The 23,649-nt window shown below is 38.2% G+C and overlaps 1 protein-coding gene across 1 annotated transcript in view; it reads right to left on the reverse strand.

Moving 5' to 3' along the window:
* Positions 1-2,558: 2,558 nt before the first annotated feature.
* Positions 2,559-23,649, reverse strand: part of LOC308140715 (transmembrane protein 132C) — a gene marked incomplete at its 3' end in the record, with an annotated part of 189,710 nt that continues 168,619 nt past the window's right edge. The window contains exons 6-9 of the mRNA XM_080510606.1: positions 17,990-18,222; positions 12,499-12,799; positions 4,223-4,414; positions 2,559-3,629 (exon numbers count right to left, since the gene is read on the reverse strand). Coding sequence (XP_080366732.1) covers positions 2,559-3,629; positions 4,223-4,414; positions 12,499-12,799; positions 17,990-18,222 — 1,797 coding nt within the window. The remainder of the gene's footprint in view (positions 3,630-4,222; positions 4,415-12,498; positions 12,800-17,989; positions 18,223-23,649) is intronic.

The raw sequence follows: 23,649 nt of genomic DNA on the forward strand, positions 1-23,649 counted from the left end.
AAAATTTGTGAAATGGGATAACTAGTGATGTATTGTCTTAATGTGTGTCAGTGGAGATGGTTCATGATGGGGGAAAGGTTCTGTTCAATTATACGTGACAGGACCTGTCAGTTAGTCACTGAGCCAGAGTGCACACCAGAGATCCCTGTGTCAGCAAGAGGAATACCTGGCACTTCAGTGTCGAGGACACAAGTCTCAGACAGCCCAGACTGAGACGAGGGAGTGAGAGGCGACAGAAACTGTTTGGAGTACCTCAGTGCCAGTGGGAAAGACAGTTGAACTGAGTGGCTTAGTTACGGTCCGCTGTGATTCGAATGCACAGTGATGTTTTAACAGGATATTAAGAGTTTTGGATAGAAATGAAAGAGCCAACATTAACGGTGTACCTTTAAACAAAAAAGTTGGATTTTGTCTGGAGGGTGTGAAAAAATCACATTCACAGAAAATGTAACAGATAAGTGATGATGCAGTACAGTATAAAGCAGGTAAGTGAAGGTCAGCAAACAGTTATATTTTTAGGCATATGTCGTGACTTAGTCCAAAAGCAGCCTGCATTCCTCAGGCAAGTAAGATCATCAGCCGCAGCGCTCCTTATTATGAAAAGAATGTTTACACTTTTACCCTTTCATGGCAACATGCAGTACAGTAAGTGGCCAAGACAAACTGCTTAGGAAATGCCACATTAACATGTAATAAAACTGAAGTAAGTCATCTCTAATTAGGTTGCCCTTTTAGAAAGATGAGTGTCTGTGATTCTGTGGAAAAAAAATAATTGTTTGAGTTGGCTGCCTGTGGTTTGAGGCTATGACACAACTTGGCCTCAAACCTTTTAAACAGCTAATTGTGATGCACAAATGATACCGACAGGTATTATCACATTGATGTAGATGACTCATGGACCAAACTTGAGTCTTGTTTGTTCCTTTTCTGCATTTCTGGTCATTGATTATTCACACATAAGTCAACATTGTGTTTTGACATTGAGTGTGTGTGATGTACAGCAATATAACTGAAAAGCAAAATCTATGAATATTTTAATACATTGCTCATTGGTGGAGGTAAAGTGGGATGATGATTACAAAATAAACTCTCCTGTTTCAGCTGGCTGTTATGGTGGCTGTCTATAACAGGCACTTGGTTGTGATATGTGTTGAATCCGCTGATTGCGTACTTCTAAAAGCACTTAGATCTTCGAACACAACAAGGCAAGCTGAGGGTGGAACAGAAAAATAAAAAAATGAATGAATCACACTGCTTCAAGACAAAAGATTCACCTTCAGTTTTAATTAGTCCAGCAGCCAATTTTAGAACAGACACAGTAGAAAAGGATGAACTTCTCTAATATGACTAATGGATTAAATGACTCAAATTTGGGATATTTTCCCCCCACGGTTTTGAATATTTTTGTCACGGACTGTCATGACCTTTTTTCTGTAGTCTAAAATGTCATATACAACAGTCAGAAAGAAAATGTTTTCTGATCTCCACCAAAATCAGACCATACAACAAATGAACTGGAGAGATTTTCATGGAACATTTAGAATTGAAGACATTGGGTCATACACAATGTGATTGTCTGTTGGTACTCTTGGTAGCGAGCATTATTTTTCTGTTGAGTGTAGCTTGTTTTGACTTGACCATAGTACAAGGCTGTTTAAGTGGTATAAAATTGTACTCTGTGTAACATATGCAACTGAATCAAGAGGATTTCCTGAATGATAAAATAAGAAGGGGATGCGTAGGGGGCTAACAAAATACTAAATCAATATCAACATTCAATTCAAATCTAAAAATCATCTGCTAATGAGTGAATGCAATAATATTAAATTGACATGTCTCCAGGTTACTGTTATTAGTTATCTACACATTTTCAGTTACCAGATCAGACACACATGCCTCCTCTTAAATAATGTCATGCATGGATCTGTTTTCTGGAGACAAAACCAAACTTCAAACGAAACAAAATCTAAACAAAACCCAACTGCACGGTTACAAAATGTTACTATACATATAGTACCTTCAACTCAAACTGCATTTATATACAATACAAAATTGCTTTTATCTCTCTTCGAGTCTAAAATTGCTGACCTGGAACAGGGCACAGAGCAGTAAAATAAATAAAATGAGTAAAACAAAGTGTAAAATGCACAACAAATACAACATTCATATTAAAAAAGAAAACATAAATTAATGTATATGGCATTTATTAAAAGGAAAATGGAAACTGAACCTCAACTGAAGACAACAAACATACATTTAAGTTAAGCAACAATACCGTTTTCTCACTACCCCTTCATATATCTATGCTGTGGTGTCGTGGCAAAGCATGTCTTATTGTGGTCCATCTCTTGACTCTTTCTGAGTACTGCCATGGAAACATCAGTGGCTGAATGCACTATCCTGTTGTTGTGGTTGAGGTGTACAGTTTTAGCAACAGGCTTGGTCCGCTTCGTTCCTCACCACTTATTCTGCTCTTTCCTTTTCTCCCTCCTTCCCTTTGAATTCTCAAGGCATTCAGGTGAGTTTCTCTTTAGTTCATTGAAAACACCCAGTATCCCCTATGCAATGTTCTTGATTGCATTCTCATTAAGCTTTTCCATGTAGTTCCTAAGATCCTTTGAGTCCCCAAGTTCAATGTCTGGACATACCCATTTTATCTCACTGGTCTGCACAAGTGCTAATGGGCTGAGCACAGGACATCCATTAGTGGACTTGGCATTGGAAAAAGTGGTGAACTTCACCCTCTTTCTCTTAGTCGTGGGAGAGTTGAGTGACTCGTTCCTGTGATCCCTCCCGCTACATCCACCAGAATTGCCACGCTGGAGGCCTCCATTTAACAGCTGACTGCCTTCCTCGAGGGCCCCGCCCAGCTCGTCCTGCTGCTGTTGCTGCAGACAAAGTCCTTCCTCCTGGCCAAGCCAAACCCAGTCATGGGCATGGGGCATTGTCTCTGGAGCTTCCAGTGAAAGCTGCTTGCTGCGGTACTTGTATGCATAAGAAATGCAGTTAATCAGAAAAACAAGGATGGCCAGGCAGAAGACTCCCAGCAGGGCATACATACCGATCTCCAGATCTGTCAGTCCTCGCCGGGATGGCAACAAGTCGTCATCTGTGCTGCGGCTCCGTGGCAAATCTACCTGACCTGGATACTCAGAGAATTCATTTGGGGTCCTTGCCCCACTGTCCGCAGATAGACGGCCACCGTTGGGCCTCCCTGGAACTTGGCCTCTTATAGTGGTGGCTCCACGGTTAATCAACCCAGTTTCCATGTCGGAGATCGATCCGCCATAATAAGGAGGGTCGGGTCGTGTTCGCCGGTCTCCGGGTTTTCGATACTGGTCCTCTGACTGACCAAACCTCACATTTATGTTCACCATGCCTGTGGCTAGAATGATACGCCGCTTGCCCTTCTGGCACACTTCTGACTGGCCCATTTCAACACGGACGAGTAAACCCTGACCTTCACCCTTTGCAACAATCATGGGCCACTTCCATGCTGAGCTTTGCTGCACGGCCACAACCTGTTCATCCAAAGAAGTGGCTGCCAGGGTGAAATGGGCAGGGTTGTAGTTGTCCAGTGGAGTCATGGATCCATCACTGAACTGGAGCCAAGCACTGATGAGGGACTCCTAAGAAAATCAACACAGACAGATGAAGAGAATTTGGCACCACAGCAGTAACCCAGTGCGAGATTTGCACAGAAAAGCACTCCAATAATCATAATGTGCATATTCCCAACAAGTGTAAAGATGGGAATAAAACATAAAAATGGAAAGGAAAACATAAAACAAAGTCGCATGGAAGAAGCAGAAGTTAGTCTTAATTACAGTAGGAGGGTTCATTGAAACAACTGGATAGAATGGATATGAGACTATTCTCCTGGAAGTATATTTCCCCTAGGGGGAGAGACTGTAGCCCTGCTTCATTTGAAATTATAATTATAGGAATAACAGAGCTGTTCAGTGGTTGGAGATGGAAATCAAAGAGATAGCTTCACTATATCAACTGTGAATTAATTTAAAAAGAAAAATTACAATGAATATCATAGACTTGGTAATAAGTTCAATCCAACCCTGAACTTGCAAGCCAAACGCAATTCGCAGAACCAATACAGTCACTATTTGACTCTCCTCCTCCCATGGTAGGTTAAAAAGTTAATATTGTAAAATGCTACATAATATGTGGCTGCCTATATCAAATATACATTTCTTTAGAGGCGTACCTGTTTGAGGGATTCAATGACTTCCTGCGTTGTTGCAGTGGCGACGATGGCCCTGTTGCTCCCGGGACTGAGCTGTAGAGACAACGAGAGTCCCGACACCAACTGCACCCCCAGCTCCGTCACACTCACTTTATCATCCAGTACTCTGATGCTCCGCTCAGCCAAAACCAATGATGTCAGAGGGGACAGCACCTGAAACGCACAAGTACAACACTCATTGTATGAGATCTGCGATGGCATGCAGCTGTGGGGATAGGAAGGATAAGTAGCCAGCTGTTGTTGGAGACTTCGACATTGATGGTTAGATAACTGATGAGGATAAACTGGATTATGCATTGGAAAGGAGTGCACCATAGAGATGATATACATTTTTCCATTTCATGCATGTTGACTCAGGTTAGTGGACTAAAAACTGAGCTTCTATAGATTTTTAGTGCTGACATCAGTCACATCAAAAACTACATAGCTAAAAGAGGTTTATATTATGTGTGGTAAGGCCCTTTTGTGTGTTACAATTATTATATCACTGTGTTACAGGGTTAAAAAGTCTGTGTTCAGTACATCATTTCTGTTGATCTCCTGGAAGCTTACAAATACAGACCAATGGAGCATTACTACCAATCGTGGGAGCAATGTTGAAATTAGAAGCAAATAACTAAAGGTTCTACAAGAGTGGCCGTGTGACACCTTGCATCAAACTGTCATCGCAGTCTTCATCGATTGATTTTCTTCTTGTTTTCTTGGTATTTAAATTATATTTATTGATAAAGAGTTGAACCTTACAATGACTATATTCTCTCTCTCTTTCCCAAAAAAGTAGGTGAGGTTTGACGAGTTTAGTTCACATAGCTTGGATAGGAAAGAATTTAGCGGCCGATTGCAAGAACATTTTAGCTTCACCACAGAACGTCTTGCACCAAAGTAGACTGTTTATCACATTTACAAATCTGTACAATGAAGTCATATCATCTGTTTTGGACATGTTTTGTAATATCCCCGGAGCAGTCTGAGGCTGTTGGGGATGCAAAAGACACTGTATATATTGAAGTAAAAGAAAAGTGGTTGACAGTCAAAAAAGTGGCACATGCAAAGGGTTTGATTGATTTTTGCAATCTGTATTTTCATCCTTGCGTTCAATTACTATACAGTCTCATTCAGTTTGGGGTCGTGTGGCATTTGATCTGATGCCAGTTTAAAATACGCAATAGCACTCTGGACAGGTATGATGTGTATTAAAGTATTGTGTCTGAGCGTCACACAATGTTACACATCATTTGACAAGTATTTTCAGATTTTAAAAAAAAAGAATTATTTTGTGTGGAATTTCAAACTGTGATAATAACTGTGTGTCATGTTCAACATATGCAATGTTTTAAAATGGCAACACATGTTGTTTACAGTTATATGCTCCAGCAACAGATGTGTGTAAAAATGTTACACAATTGCTGTGCACTCCATTGTTTAAGGTCAGTGGAATGTATGCAAATAGAGCAACAAATGTGCATTAATCTCTTTACCCTGAATTGTTTATGATACACCTATTTTGCCAAACATGGAAAACATGAAAAATGTGATATACAAAGAAGCACTTCCAAAAAAATGCTACTAAAACACACGATCTCCACCCAAGCAACATATTCTCACTGCCTTGGAGTTGCCAGAGGTGTGGGCATGTAAATAGTTGTGATATTGTTATGAGACGAGAATCTCTCCCATCCACTCCAATTATGGCTGCAGTCTCTCCTCCAGCTGCCCCCACATGGCCACATTTACCAGCCATAATGAACTGTCAGCATCGATCACTGCCTTATTTGTATAGGCACGTTTCCATGTTTTCTTCCCTCTGGTTCAGCTTTTTGCAATATATATATATATTTGCCTTTTGCCTGTCAAACTAAAGCCTTGCATTGTTAAACAGATTTATGTTGTCACTTAATGGTATGGCTGGTTTTTTTGCCTCAGTTACAGGGTGAGAGGAAAGGCTAAAAAGGCAGAGTAGGAATGATCATGAAGACTTTTACACTAATAATGAATAATGGACATTATATTATTTATTTCTTTTTCAACATTTTTTTTTTCTTGAATACAGTAAGAAATTTAAAGCAATATAAGACAGGACACAGTATTCACAACCAGTGGCTTGTTTCATTATGCATGAGTCCTGCAATCTCAGTGGAAAGAAGGCATTGTAAAGCCAACATCTTCCTTTCTGTGCTTTTACCTCGAGATGTTTAGATCAATGTTCCCTTTAATGCTTTATATTCATCACATAGGCAAGTCACTGGCATCCACATTGCATTAAAATTGAATTCGAATGATGCTTCAGGTTAAACTTGTGCTACTGAAATATAAATAAGTGTGTAAAGTTTGAAAAATTGTGCATCGACCACCCTTTGCAGAGGGAGCCTATCCTCTAGCCGTGAAAGAAATGACCTGCATCTTTCTCCTCTAAGATGCAATCTATAAACCTCCTACAGAGCTCTCCACGAGATGTCAGGAGCATTTTTTGTATCTCTCAAAGAGATCGCCACTCTTTTCAGCCCAGCCTGAGCTACATTCTAACAAATGTCCAGGCTTTCTACTCCTCACATCTTCAGATGTCAGGCCTCCTTTTCCCAGATTCTCCCGGTGGTAGTAGGAGCAGTCCGATCCCCTTCCCTCCTCTTTATCAGAGTCCTTTTGTCCAATTCTCGCCTCTGCTCTACACCCCGCCCCATTAGAGGGTCTGCAGATCCTGCTTTGGGCTCATGTCCATAATCGAGCCATTCTCCCACTGCTCTTCCAAACATGTTAAGCTCCTTTCACATAGGTCTTCCAGAGTTTACACATTTTTCTTTTCAGCCCCAGGGAGCAATTAAAGACCCCTTCCAGGCCTATTCCTCCCCTTCAAAACCTGTCAGTCTTGTCTTTTATGATTTCTGTACAGACTTTCAGCAGTGCTGGCTACAGGAAACCCCACAAAATCCTATTTGCTCTCTGATTTTTTGTTGGTGCTACCGACAATAACACATGAGACCCATTGTTTCCCACACCATGTGTCTCTAACACATGGATCAGCACATCTTCAAAGGTTAAGCTCAGAATGAGCTCTGCATTTACGCAGTATATCGATGACGTGTCAGAGAGAGAGTGCTCATAATAGATAGATTACTTTCTCTTGACACACCATGAAACTTGCAGCACAGTATATTAATGATCACATTACCAATTCTGTTGCCACTATAGAAACCTCCAAAGCACCAGTGGCCTTTTGAAAGTCTTGGCTTCAGTTCAATTTAAAATGTCAAATTCAAGTCTACAATTCTTGTACATAATAACAGAAAAAAAACCTTCTGGTTTGTGCTTTATTTAAAAATGAAAACTTAGATATGTAATGGCACTTCTCAAAAATAGAAAATACATTTGCAAAATATATATGTTGTAAAAGGTTCTGGTATTTATGATGGCATTCTACTGAATTGTAAAATGTAACGTTATAATCATGTGGAATTTATTATTTATACTGTTTATCAGTATATTCCTTTCATAGTCAAGGAATAATGTGGAAACAAAAAATATAAACAAACATGATTTCCCTATTTTTTCCAAATGGCAAGCAAAGGTTTCTCCCAAATACTCACTTTTTCTCCAAAGGTTCAAAAACATGCATACAAGGTTATTTGGTCTCTCGAAATCGCCTGCAGGTATAACTGAGTGTGTGTGGTTTTGTCTGTTTTCTATGATGGACTGGAGACCTGTCTAGTTTGTACTTTGCCTTTGGCTATTATTAGCTGAAATCAGTGCCCTGGAACTTCGAAGTGGACAAAGCAGTACAGGAGGTTGATGGATATTGTATGTATTACAGTGCCCTTTAAATTTTTAGTTGAGTTGTGTGAGAATAAAATCAGACCCAAATCAACAGTATTGTTCATGTGTCTCTCATCAATAATGAATGTAAACACATAAATAAAGGTCCCCAGACTTTGTGATATTTAAATGGGTTGAACCATTTCCAGAAAAATAAAAAAACAACTAACAAAACATAAACTCTATTACCCATAGTGGCTCATTGAGCTGATTTTGTGCTTTGCTTTGTGTACCTATTCCGCTAAGTGTTTCCACGATTTCCCTGGATTAAGCTTTGTCCCGAGTTAAGAACATGTTCAAAATTATTTGAACTTTTCACAAACCATACGAGCAGCAGACTACAAACTAGACAACGAACACAGCTCACACTTTCGTGTGTGACTATAATGTGTCAAATAGTAGCAGAAACCTTAACGAAGATACTGTGCAGACTGAGGGTGTTGATGATCAATATATTGAATTAGTGGGTGTGTGTCTTTGTAAAACTCTAATTAAAATGCACATTTCAGAAGCTGCATTTAATGTAAGGTTAATGGAGATATATTCAAAAATATAATTAACTTTATCTGCAAAAACATGAATGTAATAATTGCAACAGTTGTAGATTTTAAATAAAGACCACCATATTTTGCAGAAAAACATCAAACACCAATAACCTCATCATCTCAATGTAATTTTACAGCAAAAACTACAGCAAATGAGCAGGCAAGGTGACTGTGGAAAAGAAAAACTAACACAAGTATCATTATATTGAATATTGATCTCAACTCCTAAACTCTTTATGGTAAAATCCTTTAATGTGAGAAACTTAAAGACATTTCAACCAAAACTTTGAATCCAACAATGGATATGCTGTGAGGAAGTTTTGGGGCTCTAATGGCTGGGACACACTGCAGTTTCAGGTGTGTGATTTCATACCAATTTTTCTCAAATAAAGTGGAGCTGCATGATCTATAGAAAGCTTTTTTTTTTAACAAGCCCTCTATCACTGCTGTGATCACACTTTTCAATGTCAAAACCTTATAAGCAATTGTTTGAGTTGGATCTACAATTCATCTCAATTAACTGCATGTTACAGTCGACCTCCAGTTGTCAATACGTCTTCACATAGTTATGTTTAAAATGAAAGAAGTGATGCAGTGAGTGAAAAAATACAAGAGTTTCATACTTGGCATCCCCACTTTATAAACTTCTGGTACACAGACAATTTAAGGAAAATACCTCATGACAATCAAGTTCAATTTTAGAGAGGAAAGTATATTCAGCAATGTCTGTCTTTATTATAGAGATGTAATTATGAAAACCTCCGGTAGATGCTTTTTTTAAACAAAGCCTATTCGTTACGAGAAAGTGCAGTAAGTCACATCTGACAGTGTTTTAACATCAACATGACTTCACCTTGACAACAGCTGCTAATCACTTACACTGGAGAGCTGCTGAGAAACCTGACATGAGGCAGCTGTAGAGGCTGTTTTATTACAGAGATGGCGCACAGTTTTCAAACATCAGCCCTGACAGACTCACTGTCTCCTCCACAAACACATCAGTCAACTTTAACAGTACTGCAGAGGCTAGGACATCTAAGCCAGTGTAAACTTAGAGTCGATCTCTGTACTATTACTATGTAATATTTCTCTCTCTCTCTCTCTCTCTCTCTCTCTCTCTCTCTCTCTCTCTCTCTCTCTCTCTCTCTCTCTCTCTCTCTCTCTCTCTCTCTGAGTTAAATGTACTACCAATTTGAGAAACCAAATTAGAGGTATCTTTAAAAAAGTTGTCACTTTCTGCTTTGGCCTATTTTCTGTAAATTGCTATATATGTGTCGCTCCTGCCAATTATATAACTGAATCGAAGATTTTTCTTTTCTTAGTGAAGGTGGCATGGTGCAGAAGTGGATTGCACTGTCAACCCACAACCAAGAGGTTTGTGTTTTAGTCTAGTTTGAGTCCTTATTGTGTTTGTTCCAGTTGCTTTAAGTTAGGACATTTATAAACTGGACTTTACAGACTCTAACATTGATATTTTATGTAAAAAAGAAACTTGATGAAGGCCACCTTCCAACCAAAAATAACTACATTGTATGAGGCAAAGTACTGCAGACAGAAGTTGAGGTGTCCTTAGAGCTGCATGTTGGTTCAGTCTTTGTGAAGGGGGGGCCCATCCTCCCAAAAACTACAAAAAACAACAACATAATTGCAGTTTGATATGTGATCGATATAGACCACCTGGAACTGTAGTGCTTGCATAAACAAGGAAAATACAAATGCAAGTAGCTGCAGACAATTTCAATCTCTCCTTAATCTACCATTTCAAACATATCAAATGATAAAATATGTAATCCACTGCACTCTTGCATTTCTTTCTGTCACCTACCTATTATTAAACTTTTATCCTGAACAATATAGAATTCGTAGTGTTATTCATACACATACATTATCACTGTAGCAGAACACATAAACTCTCAGATTCATACAGAGAAAGAAATTATGAACCCATTCATCTCGCTCACCAATTGTTGCACTGCGTTGTGCTATATTGTAAATGCCAGATTGATTCTGATTTATAGTAGGAGGAGGCACTTGTGCCGACCTGTTCGAGGCTCAGATTGTGTTAGTGGATAAATTGTATTCGAGAATTTCTCTGTGTGTGGGCCAGGTATTTTTACCAAAGCAGTGGGGACTGGGATCTGTTAATGTAGTCTTTCAAGGGGATTGTTTTTATATTTGGTGGTTAAAAGCAACTCATTAAATTTAGACACTTTTAAGTGGAAGATGTGATTGTAATTAAATTAGTAAATCTGCATGTGGTTTTTTTATGCTGGAGGGGATGTTTACATACAAAAATTAAGGTCTGCTATAAAAATGCACAACAAAAATATATTGTATTTAAGGGTTAGATGGGTGGGTGGGTTAGGTGAGTCGAGTTTGGGATAAAAAAAACCAAACAAATAGATGGCCCCACAAGTAAAGCTGTATGTATGTATGTATGTATGTATGTATGTATGTATATATATATATATATATATATATATATATATATATATATATATATATATATATATATGTGTGTATATGTGGCTGTGTGTACCTGTCTGATGCAGAGACAGTAAATGAGTGGGAAACTCACAGATTGCACAGGTGCAAGCTTTTATTAGATGTGCCACAATGGTGTTTCTCTGTGAGCTCATGATAGGCTTACGTGTTTGTGCTGCGATCACTATAGCAGTTTTTTATTTTTATTTTTTTATTTTTTTTACTTTCCTTTCCTCTGCCAAGTCCGTTCCATTTTACTCCACACATTCTCCTGTAGCCTCCCACCACATTTTCTCACTTTAATTATAGTTATACTGTATTAACAAGCAAACTGCGTATCTAAGTTTAAAATAATTTTTCTGGCTATGTATGAGCTGAAAATGTGAGGAAATACCTGGAAAACGTTGGTGATGGTTATATTATTGCCTCATCAAGCCTTTTTTGTGTGTTCAGAGAATTGTGCCTTTTTATGAATGCCGCTGATATGCAACACTGGCTGATAAAGCCCTCTACATTTTTTTTTTCATGCCTGGAAATGTCAGCGCATAGAACATCTTCAGAAGGAGATTTGGTCTTTTTCACTAAAAGTTTTATCAAAGGCATGTTTAAGATTTGCTATCAGTAGGTTAAAGGTTGAGGTAAAGGTGAACCCACAAAATCTTTCTGAGCTTAATCAAATTTGTGACTTACGTTCACCTTCGCTCTCAACGACAAATATCAGACATCTGTGCTCAAAGATTGAAGTCAGGATTCTTTCAGGTGTGTCCCATTTTAATGCATCCAATAACTGCAAGACACTCCCTGCATTTTCCTGGTATTACAATTGTTTGAAAGTCCTCTAACTTAAATAGTATACGCTCACCTTCTATTTCCAGTGAGATAATTAGCACTATAGCCTCACAAGAAAAATGTTAAAGGCTGAGTGAAGTTTGCATGTTCCCCCTTGTGTGGATGGTCTCCAATTATTTCAGGTCCTATCCTCAATCCAGTGACGGGCCTGATCAATTGAATGGTAACTCTAAATGAGCTGAATGTGTTGTGAATGATTGTGGTTTTGTGTTGGCTGTGTGACAGGCCGGTGATCTGTTCCGAGTATTATCTGCTACAGTGTTTGCTGGGATAAAGTTAAAAAGAAGATGCATGATGAATAAATATTTTTTGTTATCCTTTGGCAGGACTTTACTACAATGATATGTTTTGTCCACTTCAATAACATGCATGGTGTTCATGCTGTCCATCTATTGCCTTTGATTAACCTTGTAAATTAAGAGGTTAATTGACATGACAAGCATTTAGTCAACTTCTTCCAGTAATGCCCATAAAATGAATTTGTCCATCATTGACGCTGTTTGAAATACATCCCATACCCCAAACGTAGACACATGCACAGTAAAAATGTACCTGTAGCTTGGTGGCTCCAGCACTCTGCCCAATCAGCACTTGACCCTCCAGCAGCTGAGCGATCTTCGGGTCATTCACCCTCAGAGAGTCCTTCACCAGTTGTGTCACGTCCACCTGCCAGTCGGTACCCAGCAGGAAGTTTGGCTGGCTGAGTCCGTCGTCCTCCATGGCTCCTTTCATTTCCCCCACATCTGCCATGAAGTGCGTGAGGATGCGCAGGGTGGTGCTTTGGTACTGGGGCACACAGTGCCTCTCCTCGGCTGCAGTTACACCATCCTTGTCATCGGTGACCCTCTCGTACCTAACAGTAAAAGGAAAGAGGTTCAACCATGGGAATAAAGCACGGTTCAATTACCTAAAAGAGTGCCAAGTGGACACTTCAGGTGGCTTTGAGGTAAAAAGTGCTGTGTGTCGCCATAAATGTCTGAAAGCCTGTGATGTGTTTACTGCAGTCGAATCCTACATAGAGTCCATTCTGTTGAAGGTTCGCTTGACTTTCCAAAAGCCACAGCCTCCCAGTGTTTTCAAAAAATCCATTATAAATAGCTTGCAGAGACAAACTGCTGCCTGGCTTGCTTTCTCATTTCCCTTAAAAGGGCAACTGATATTGTTGCTGTACGTCTGCCATTTATTTAGCTCACGGCAAATACTTTGCGGATATAGTCATCATAGAAGATATGTTTTGTAACAAATGAATGTTTGTGAGCCCAGCACTGGGTTTTCACAAAGCATTTGGTTTCATATTTTGCTTCTATTTAAATTTACAAGACCCTTTATCTCTAATATACCTGCAAAACACCCGCATAACACTTAAAAGGAGTAGAAAAGGAATGGGGGGTGAGACTACCTTCAGTGTGAATAATATCTAAATACCTTGGGATTGTCAATTATTCACACTATTTGTGCATTACAAGAAGAAGAAATACAAATGAAAAAAGAACCAATATAAATTACATCACATTATTGCATTAAAAGTCTTTTTTTTCATTGCATCATACGCTCCAGTAGGACAGAATCAGAAAGACTTTCATTGCCAGGTATGTTCAACACTTGCCAATTGCCAGGTGTCGCATATGGTCACATAACGTTTACATTTATACATACACACATATAGCCATAATAAAAAATATCGAATAATATGAAAGAAACACAGTACCACACATTTGAATAAACAGCAATACATATTTTGGAGTACTGCAAGTGTTTTCATTAAATCAAAGCAAAAATGATCAGTAATGCAGACACTGTTAAATTGATAACATTTTAATATTTTGGTTCCAAAAATAGGTCTACTATTACGCCATGGTTTATTCCGAGTATCGCACGTTGCTGCATTTGTGCTGCTTAAATCTTAAGTAATTCTACAAGTACATAAAAAAATGTAATCTGAAATGGTACAGTCTTTCAACTTAATGCCGACGAGCAGCTGAAAGCCGCGTTGCCAGATCTGAGGGACAAAAGCAGCCAAACACCCGGAATTCACAACCTGCACAAGTGCACATTGAAAATGATGTACACACTTTGCAATGATTGTGTGAGTAATATACTTCTACTATATTTCACAAAGTTCCTAATAATGAAATTCACAAAATAACGTGACTAATCAACAATTCCCTGTTGAATCTTTAATATTTACAGACTTTCACATATTCATTCATACATTTTATTCTTATTTTTGCATACAAAATACTGTCAGTCTGCCCAACTTAATCTCAAACTGTTGTGATAAACAAATAACCATCTAAAACACTTCAAAACTAGTAGTTACATAAAATAGTTTGAAATGAGACACTAATGGCATGTTGGTTGTGAACTACGTTTCAAACATTTTCGGTTCCATTGCGTCAAAAAGTGTCAATGATGTGACATTTTCCAAAACGGTGCTTCTCTCAGTTGGTGCAGACATTAGTTGTGACTCATATCGACTGCTGGGTTTTTATAAACTCATATCAACCCATGATAGACCTGCGTAATTTCCTCTGAATGTTAACAAGTGAGCTAACATTCACAGCATGTTTACAACCTTAAGTTTGCCATTACTGAGAGCCAGGACCATTATTTTTCTGATTGTTATGAGAACAATTCCACTGTCGAAATTTTGAAAATGCTCTGTGCAGGCGACTCTCACATAGCGGTAATGGGCACTCTCATGCCAGGCATGCAATGGAAAGGTTTGCCCTGGAAGACCCAATTCTCTGGGAGTATCATTTTTACTTTACTCCATTTCATTGTGTCTTTGGTGCCGTACTATTGCTGTTCGGCTAACGCACGACTATTATCCTTCTGCTCTTTATCTCACATCACTCTCTTTCACTGGGTCGGTTTTGTTGCCCTGTGAATAACTATTGTCATTTTGTTAGCTCACACTGCCCGTCTCTCACTCTATATTTCCCACATCAATTTCTCTCTCTGGACTTCGCTGTAATCAATTTCTCTACTTTCTTTCTTCGCTTTCCTTTTCACCTTCCATTATATTCTCTTACTCTTTCAAACTGTGTCTGCCGCTTTCTACTGGTCAGGTGGCTGGGGGGGGGGGGGGGGGCAGTGACACTTTCCATTATGTTTAATGAGGCATGGCCGGTCAGGCAGAAAAACGGGCTGACAGGTTAACATGATGTGGCCCAGTGGCTTGGCTTAGTCCCTAACCGGCCTCCACTGCCCCCCCACCCTCCACCCCTTCCTCATTCCACATCAGTGAAGGAACGGCAATCTAAACCAAGGTGACATTCGTGGCTGGCAACAGAAACATGAGGTCAGGGCCTGTTTGGAGCCATGAATGACAGGTCAGCTGTGGTGCTGGACTTTAATGAGATGCCTTACGTTCTGAGGTGAAGGCGAATGCATGCAAAGCCAGAGAACACTTACAATGACAAAACAGTGTGGAGAAAATAGTTTGCATCCAGGTTTCCCAATGTGTTTTTTTTTTAGTTATTGTTTTTACTCCTTTACATTTTTGCTTCACTTAAACCCAATATCACACATACAGTGATGCACTTGAAAGACATGACTGATGTGATCTGGCATGGATAGCAGGGGGTATTTGTGTTAGAGTGCCACCCAGTGGGTTGTGGCCTAATTGAAAGTGACAATGCATTGATTTTGCGGCAGATTGCACTTTGAAAAACATTTAACTTCAACTGACCTTATATTGTACTCACAGTTAGTATAGTACATTTCAAATAATGAAGTCATCCGATGGCCTTAAGGCTGTAGATTTACATGTGTAGAAGTCATTGGTCAAGAACGCATGACTTCTGTGCGCACCCATGTGGCCAGGTTGAGATCAGTCTGCTGGTCATCTGATGCACATTCAGAAGGCTGATTTGTGAAAATGATCAGGTCTGTATTTCTATTATTCACAATAAAATAAAAAAATAAAAAAATCAAGCTACAATGTAACATCTTTGAAAACATGGAAAAACTACAGCTTCAAATGGCGCTAAAAGCCACTTAGGGTGGCTGGAATTTTCACGTGTGAGAAAATTCTGAATTTTTTTTCTCCATTAAAACTGTTTTGAGCCAAGTTATGATAAAATGCGGTAATCTTAGCGTGTGTATATTTAGCTGCCTTTTGAAAGTTTAAAAGGGTTGTTCAGAGTGTAGACCACCTATATTTTGGAGTACATTATGACAAAAAATCAGGACTACTAGTTTTTTGTGCGTTTTGTTTGGTTTTTGTATTTTGCAGTTCCATCCTGATTTTTGCTTGAAGTTGATTTGCATTTTACATTTATTTCTCAATTCTCCAGTGCCTTTATTGTAGCTTTCTCTTTTGTACACTGATGTTACTTTCACAAAACATTCCATAATTACAATAATTAAAACGTGCATTAAGAATGTAGGAAAAAAACAAATAAAACACTGATATTAGATCTTCATCCATCCTGTATCGTCTCGCAAGTTTGCAATTCAAGATGATGTATTGAGTCAATCAAAAAGTGGGTGAATGAATAGTAAACTTTTGAGGTATGCATCGTCTATGTGAAAAGGTTTACACAATGAACTCACATGCCAATGACGGGCAGTAACCAAGACAATTGAATTAGAAAATCACTATGCGGTGGTGACGAAATACACTTGCAACAAAACTGCAATTGAGAAATGTAAAAACAATTATTATTTTTTTGTCCCTCCAAACCAATGAAATATAGTACAAATTGAATTGATATAAAAGAAAATTATTGCTCAGGACCATTCTTGTTGTGTTTTTGAAACCTATTGTTTTGAAGGCAGTATCTGAGACTATTGATGTTACATTGACGTTTGTATCAACTTCAAAAATTAATATCAGAAAATGCAATGGACACAAGGTGGAACAATTAAGGTTAATGGCCCATTCTCCATACGCAGCATGGCGGTATTGCAATATGGGGGCACAAGAGACAACCACAACCTGAATGGAGTCCAACATGTTTCCACTCACAGTAAACTGAAGCTCCATTTGTGATGCGATGCACTCACTCATTATTCATTTGAATAGATTAACAACAAAAAAGAGGGCATACATGTCGTCTGCTGCTTCATATAATTGCAGTTTTCACTCCACGGTGTAAATTGTTTGAGTGTGATATCCTGGCTCTCGCAAATTAGATAAACACTGTAATACACGGACTCATTTAATTCCTATATACTTCAAAATGGGTTTTGTGTTCGGCCCAGCTATTGTCTGTATGATCACAGTAAATAACCATAATAGCCATTATCAAATCCAAATTAGTCTGTGTGCTTCACTGGTGATCTATTTATTTTTTGAATAGTTTCTTTCCGGTTTCAATCAGGCAGATTTATGTGGGAGGAGTACTGTTCATATTTGTATTATTGTTGTGCCAGATCTTTGTGCACTGTATCCATTTTCAGATGCAGGAGTTTTACCCAGGTTGTAAAAAAAAAAAAAAAAAAAAAAAAAACTTTGCTCCTTTCTTATTCAGCAAAAGTACTTTTTTGGGAAACCAGTGCAATGAATAATTAGACACTTATTATTCAGTGGTGTTGGTATTGAATGCTTTATATGGCTCCACCACCACCACCAGATAGTTTCTTTGAGCCTGTCCTCTTTTTACCTTTTGGTGGATGTGAAACTGCCAAGCAACTCAGGTTAATGATCTAAATCAGGGGGTTTCTTTCCACAGAAACCTTTCGAATTTGCCTCTAACAAAGGTTGTGGTGCTCCTCTCTGGTCCCTGATTGACTGCTGTGTTGCACAGTAGAGAATCAGTGGTGGACACACCAACACAAAAACATCAGAAATGAAGGTTGGGAACTACTGAGCTAATAAAAACTTTAAACTTTAGAGTATGTATTTTTTTTTTTTTTTTTTCAAATGCCAGCTCATATGGGTGCATCTGTTTCTGGCCCAGCGAAATCACTTGTTCAAATAGACAAGAAGCAATTGTTAACTTTACTGTGCTTGAAAACCAGTGATTCAATATTAGACTTTTATTATTATTTTTAAATATGAGGCAAATCAATAGTCATGCAGGACACAAGATACAGTAGCATTAATACTGGAGAGTCTTGCCTTCTGTTTGTATTAATGGGGACCCTCCAGCCCTTTATCTGGCTGAGCTCGGGGTCAGCGACATCAATGACCAGGGGCAGACGGGGCATCCAGACGCTCATCTCCAGCTGGGCACCCAGGAAACTGTAAGTGAAGTTCAGTGACACCCGGCTTTTTCCCCTCGTCTCCTTTCCATTGACATACACATAGTCGCAGCGCTCTGACATCTGAGGAAAAGAGACATAGAGAGGACAAGGTAAGATGCAGACCAAAAAATTGGCTGGTGCATTTAAAATATTTAATCTTATGATTGGGCGACACAGCAGTGTAGTTGTTAGCACACTGTAGCAGTGAAAACCAAAGCTGGATTCCAGACTCAAAGCCTTTTTGTGTTGAATTTGCATGTTTGGCCTTTTGTATACCGCAAACAGAGATGTGTGCTGCTGTGATAATTGACTTTGAATTGCTAATACTGTATGTGTGACTAAAATACTATTAACCAGATAACAGCCGAGTTTCTTTCCAACTCCTCTCATGAAGGTCAGTTCACATTTACTGCGTGCTGCTAATGCATCACAGGTATTGTGGGCCCAATCTAATGTTAATGTTACCTGGATGTTTTTCATGTTGCTGTCAAGTGCAATGGTAATGATCAAAGGCTTGGATAGATGGAGTGCATCTCTACAAATATTCATCTACAATAGAAACAATCAATGACCGTCCTGATACCTCAGTAATTGTAATTGAGTTAAAACAGCCTGTAAAAGTGGAATTACAAAAATGCATTGCTGTATATTGCATTATTCCCAATACTGTCCATCACTAAATCTAGTCTAAAAGATGGATGGAAGTCTTCAATTTTCTATAGAGAAGACACACACTATTACTGCAATGTTTCATGGAAGTAATGATGAAATTTTCTCATTTGGGATGCTGTGAGAAATATTATCTATGTCTAGTCCACTTCCTCTGAAAACATTTGGCAATGATTCAGTGAAATCTCGAGTGCCCGGTCTGCTTAATTTCTTTCCCTGTTTGTATGTGTGAGCTTGTGTGTGTGAGGATCCATTTTCAATGCTTGAATATGCAGTGTAGTACATGTGCAAGTAATGTGACTTTGGTCCAACTTAACAGATGGAGCGCTGAAGAGACACAAACCTGTTTCATCTGACCAAATAAAAACAACAACAAAAAACTGAACAGCCACTCAGACCAAATTTTGATTGGCTGGAGAAACTACAACAGTGAAAATCAGTTACTAAAGTTTCTCAGATGCATTTCCAACATAGAGAAATGATATAGAAGGGACTTCAGAAGTCGCTGTCATTATCTACAAAGCACCAGAATTCACTCGTTTCTCCCAAGAGAACCAAATCTATTTAACAATCTGTCAGTGAATTTTGTTTGTAATCACTTGCATTTTGGTTCATTTTAATCTCAAATACCATCATAAGCTTGATTGGCACAACTGGTAATTTCAGCACATGTCCTCACTACTGACAATTGCGTCTTTATAACAAACCAGTCACAAGAAGACTGTCATCTGTCTCCACTTCTTTGCATATAACTTGGCAGCTTTACTCTCAAATGATGTCAGACCAGCCCTTCTCTCCGAGGAACAAAACTGACAGCTTGGTGTCTGTCAGTTCTCTCCTCCTCCTCCCTTTCATTTCCTCTTTTCTTTTTTTACTCTCCCACTCCTTCACTCTCGGTCTACTCCAGTATTACTGCACCTCCTACATACTCCATGTCTCTGTGAAGGGAGCAGCTTTTGATCTGGAAAGAAGGATTCTAAGGTGGGACTCGGGGTGAGAAGAAGGTTCAGTTTTCAGGTTGCTTCTTTATTTTTTTTTTTGTTCATTTGTGAGTGGCAGTAAATGACGTCTTCTTAAAGGTATCTGTGTTTACTGTCAGTTTTGTTGGTACAGTATTGTGTTTACCTTAACATCTTTCTGAATAACTCACTGAAATATGGGCAAATTAAAAGAAATTAACCATAAAATCAACCATAAAGTCGGCATGAAAACACATACGCGTGGTGTGAAATTAACCATCTAACCATTTCCAGTTGGTAAGACCTCCTTTGGGCTTCAGTCCCAGTTGACTTGAATATCTTTTCATTATTGATTACTACTCTCCTACAATTATTTGAAGTATTGACTGTAGCTTTTTTGGGTTTATTATTTCAGTAGAAATGTGCAAATGTAAAGTTTTCCAATACATTTTTCACATTTAAAACATCTAACCACAAAACATCTAACCACAAGTTTGGGCACTTGTCCAATAAAGGGTTAAGTCATGTTTACAATAATTTGCAGCTAGGAAAAATATCCTACAATTTCTAACAAGCAATATAATATTCTCTTGTGAATAAGGCTGAGAAGTTATCTCACTCACTCACCTCACTGCTTTTTCAAATTATCTTTTTCTTTCAATCTTCAATTCAGTTCCACTTTGTTTTCACGCACTGATGCCATCTGCTTTTCTCCTTCCAAAAGGTATTGTAGGTGATAAAACCGTATAGATTGAACCGAGATCACTGGAACTTGACATCTTCTACGCCACATGAGAAATTAAGCACTTGACTGATGTCCGCAACCTCTCTTATCAGTGGTGTGTCGTGAAAACATGCACAAATCAATGTCATTTTCCCATGGAAACAATTCTTTGTGGCACTAATCACGTAGTCTGGGGTGGCACACATAAACACAGATAAGGACCGTGGAGAGGGGAAACCAATTCAGAATAAACGAGTTGGTGATTGAAGTGATAACTGACTCCAACTCATTGAATTTCTCTTGAAGGAATGAGGGTTTAACACATTGTACTGAACTGTATGTCCTCTGTGGACATTTTTCTTTCAAGGCCACTAGTGGTGTTTCTAATCTGTTACTTAATTTGTCTAAATGTTTAGCTGATAATTGGCAAAAGCAGGTGATATTATATCTTTGCAAACATTGAGTATACTAGTAGAAGTTGGTTTACTAAATACAATATAAGGTGTGCTTTGGAAATTCATAGCAATTTCCTGTGAAGTAGGAGAGGATAAAGTGTGTTCCCTGAATGTACAGATGGCTTTTACATTGGTAAGTAACTTAAAGGCGCTGACAAATGATGTCAATCATATTTAAGTCAAAACATGTATTTCAAGAAACGTATTCTACATGCAAATGGTCTTTTTCAGCTCTGTCAGTGTGTCAGACACTCCCTCTAGCTCATGTCTCAAACCACCTCTGCTATAAATGCAGAAGACACACTGGCAAAGTTGCATGTATCTTATGATTGAATGCAGCATTAGAAATTGCCTTTAGTAGAGGATGATCAATCAGACATTCACTACCGTTTTAAGGCATAGTGTTTGATGTGAAAATCTTCTAATTTGAGTGAAATGCAGTGTGCTTAAAACATTTTCTGCCCGTGTTTCGGCAGCGATCAAATGATCAATAAACACGGAGCACATTGACTCAAACATATGCATTATTAATGCAACTTCTTGTTCTACACTTTACATTAACTTTAAAAATAACCTTATTCATGTATTAATGTACATATAGAGGAAATGCTGGAAATACAGCAGCTTTTCCTTTATTCATTTTTCATAGCTTTAAAGTACAAAAGTTTGTACTTGTTGAGTGAAATTCCATCAAATAATGGCATTATGCAGAAACATACAGTACAGGAACTCGAGTGATGCATGGCTAGAGTGAGGGCTCATTAAATCCATACAATGCTTTGCTTTGTAATAAGGTATATGTTTTTATTCAAATTGAGCCGATTATATGAATCGGCTCTCCACATTAATTCTACATTCTCATGTCACCATATTGGGAGAAATTAATTGCCCACCTCAGTTCTTTACAGTATAGAGAGTATAACTTAACTTATCTTGAAAAAAACATATTTTAGCACCATTAGCCTGGTGATGTATTATAATTTTTCTGACATCCATATCTACTTTGTGCTCTTTTGTTGTGGTCCCTGAATAATCCCTCTGTGTCAGTGAAAGAGGAAGTCAAGCTGAGTCACTTTCTTAGTATTAGCCAACATTTCCTGCACAGACTGATCGCCTGAAGCATTTAGCAATGGAAATGAATTCACTTCTCAGTTAAAAGTTGTATCCTTTGTTTTGTCAGTTCATTGCTGTCGCATTAGGATATTAATTGTATTTCAAAATTCTCAGAAGTGTTTTGTAATTCACTGAAGTAGAGGTTTTATTTTTTGTTTGTCATTGCATTTGTGGTTGTTTTGTCCATTGATTTAAAAAAATAAAAAAAGGGCATTTTCAAGAGTAAAACAACTAAAATGCAGTGTTTCTAACTTGGATTGAAAATCCAACACAACAAACACATCCAGTGAACATATATTAGTGTGCTTTAAAGAAAAATAAAGATGGACTTTTTTTTGTCATTTTTATCTGTATAATACCTAAAATCATTACAATTTCAAAAAATGCTTCATGTTAATTTCCAGTTAATTGCCTACACATTCAAGGGTGTTACCATTCTAACCAAGCTTACAGAGAAACAAGTCTTAACCCTCACATTCTAATGAAAGAACAGAGGAGGCTGGATATGTCGAGACACACACACACACATGTATATATATATATATATATATATATATATATATATATATATATATATATATATATATATATGAAGAAACTGTTTTATTCTGAGAATCCTTTGAAAATAGTGTGGAGAGAGGAGGGGTGCAGCCTACTGTTCCCAAACCAGGGGGGTGGGCAGGGGAGTACGCTGCCGAGGTCAGCGTCACAATGTGTGGTGCTACTTCAACGGAGATAATTAAACCCTTTGAGAGATCTGCCTCTTCTCTTCGCTCTCATATGCATGTGCGGTACACAGAAATGCACCAAATCAGTTATGCGGTATAACACAGACCCACTTGTAACACCAGCCTTTTTATATCACACATACAAATCAAAGCAAGCACTTTATTTTTGTCACTTTTCTCACTGAGTATTACAATCTCATTTCTTTTTTGTGGATATTACACATCATGCAATATGTAATGTATGTTACCACAAGGTGCAAATCATGTGTTGTTACACCTTTTACTTAACATTTTTGCTCAAAACATTAAAAAAAAAAATCACAGGTAACATTTCTAAGTCATTCACTAAATTGAATCACTGCAGCTTTCTGAAAGCCAATAAAAATCAACTCTCTGAGATTTGAAACGAACTTGAGAGAGAAAACCAATGACGGTAAACAGTCTGTCACTTTTACTGTTACTTTTAAGTTATGCTATTGGCAAGCAGTAAGGACACGGAATGATAAATCTTGTAGTTTTATTCAACTTTCAAACAATATGAACATGAAAATATAACCATCTCAACATTGTGCAAATAAAAGTAATATGATACAATAATAATGACAATTTTGATATAATCAACCTGTGTTTTTCGTAACATAAGCCTTCATTTTTATAGTGTTGGGATCGATTGACAATAAAATGTGTATCACTTTTCCTGCTACTTCAATGCTTTCAATTTCAGATATCTGGTAAGTCCATATGAGGCAACAGCGTTTCAAGTAACAACGCCTCATTGGCTTTCAGAAATGTTTTAGGTTTATCACCACGGTGATCCACATGCACAGTAACAGTGCTCCTTAGCCTCTGGCTGTCTCTGC

Source organism: Blennius ocellaris (genome assembly GCF_963422515.1).
Source record: "Blennius ocellaris genome assembly, chromosome: 15".
Classification (NCBI taxonomy): domain Eukaryota; kingdom Metazoa; phylum Chordata; class Actinopteri; order Blenniiformes; family Blenniidae; genus Blennius; species Blennius ocellaris.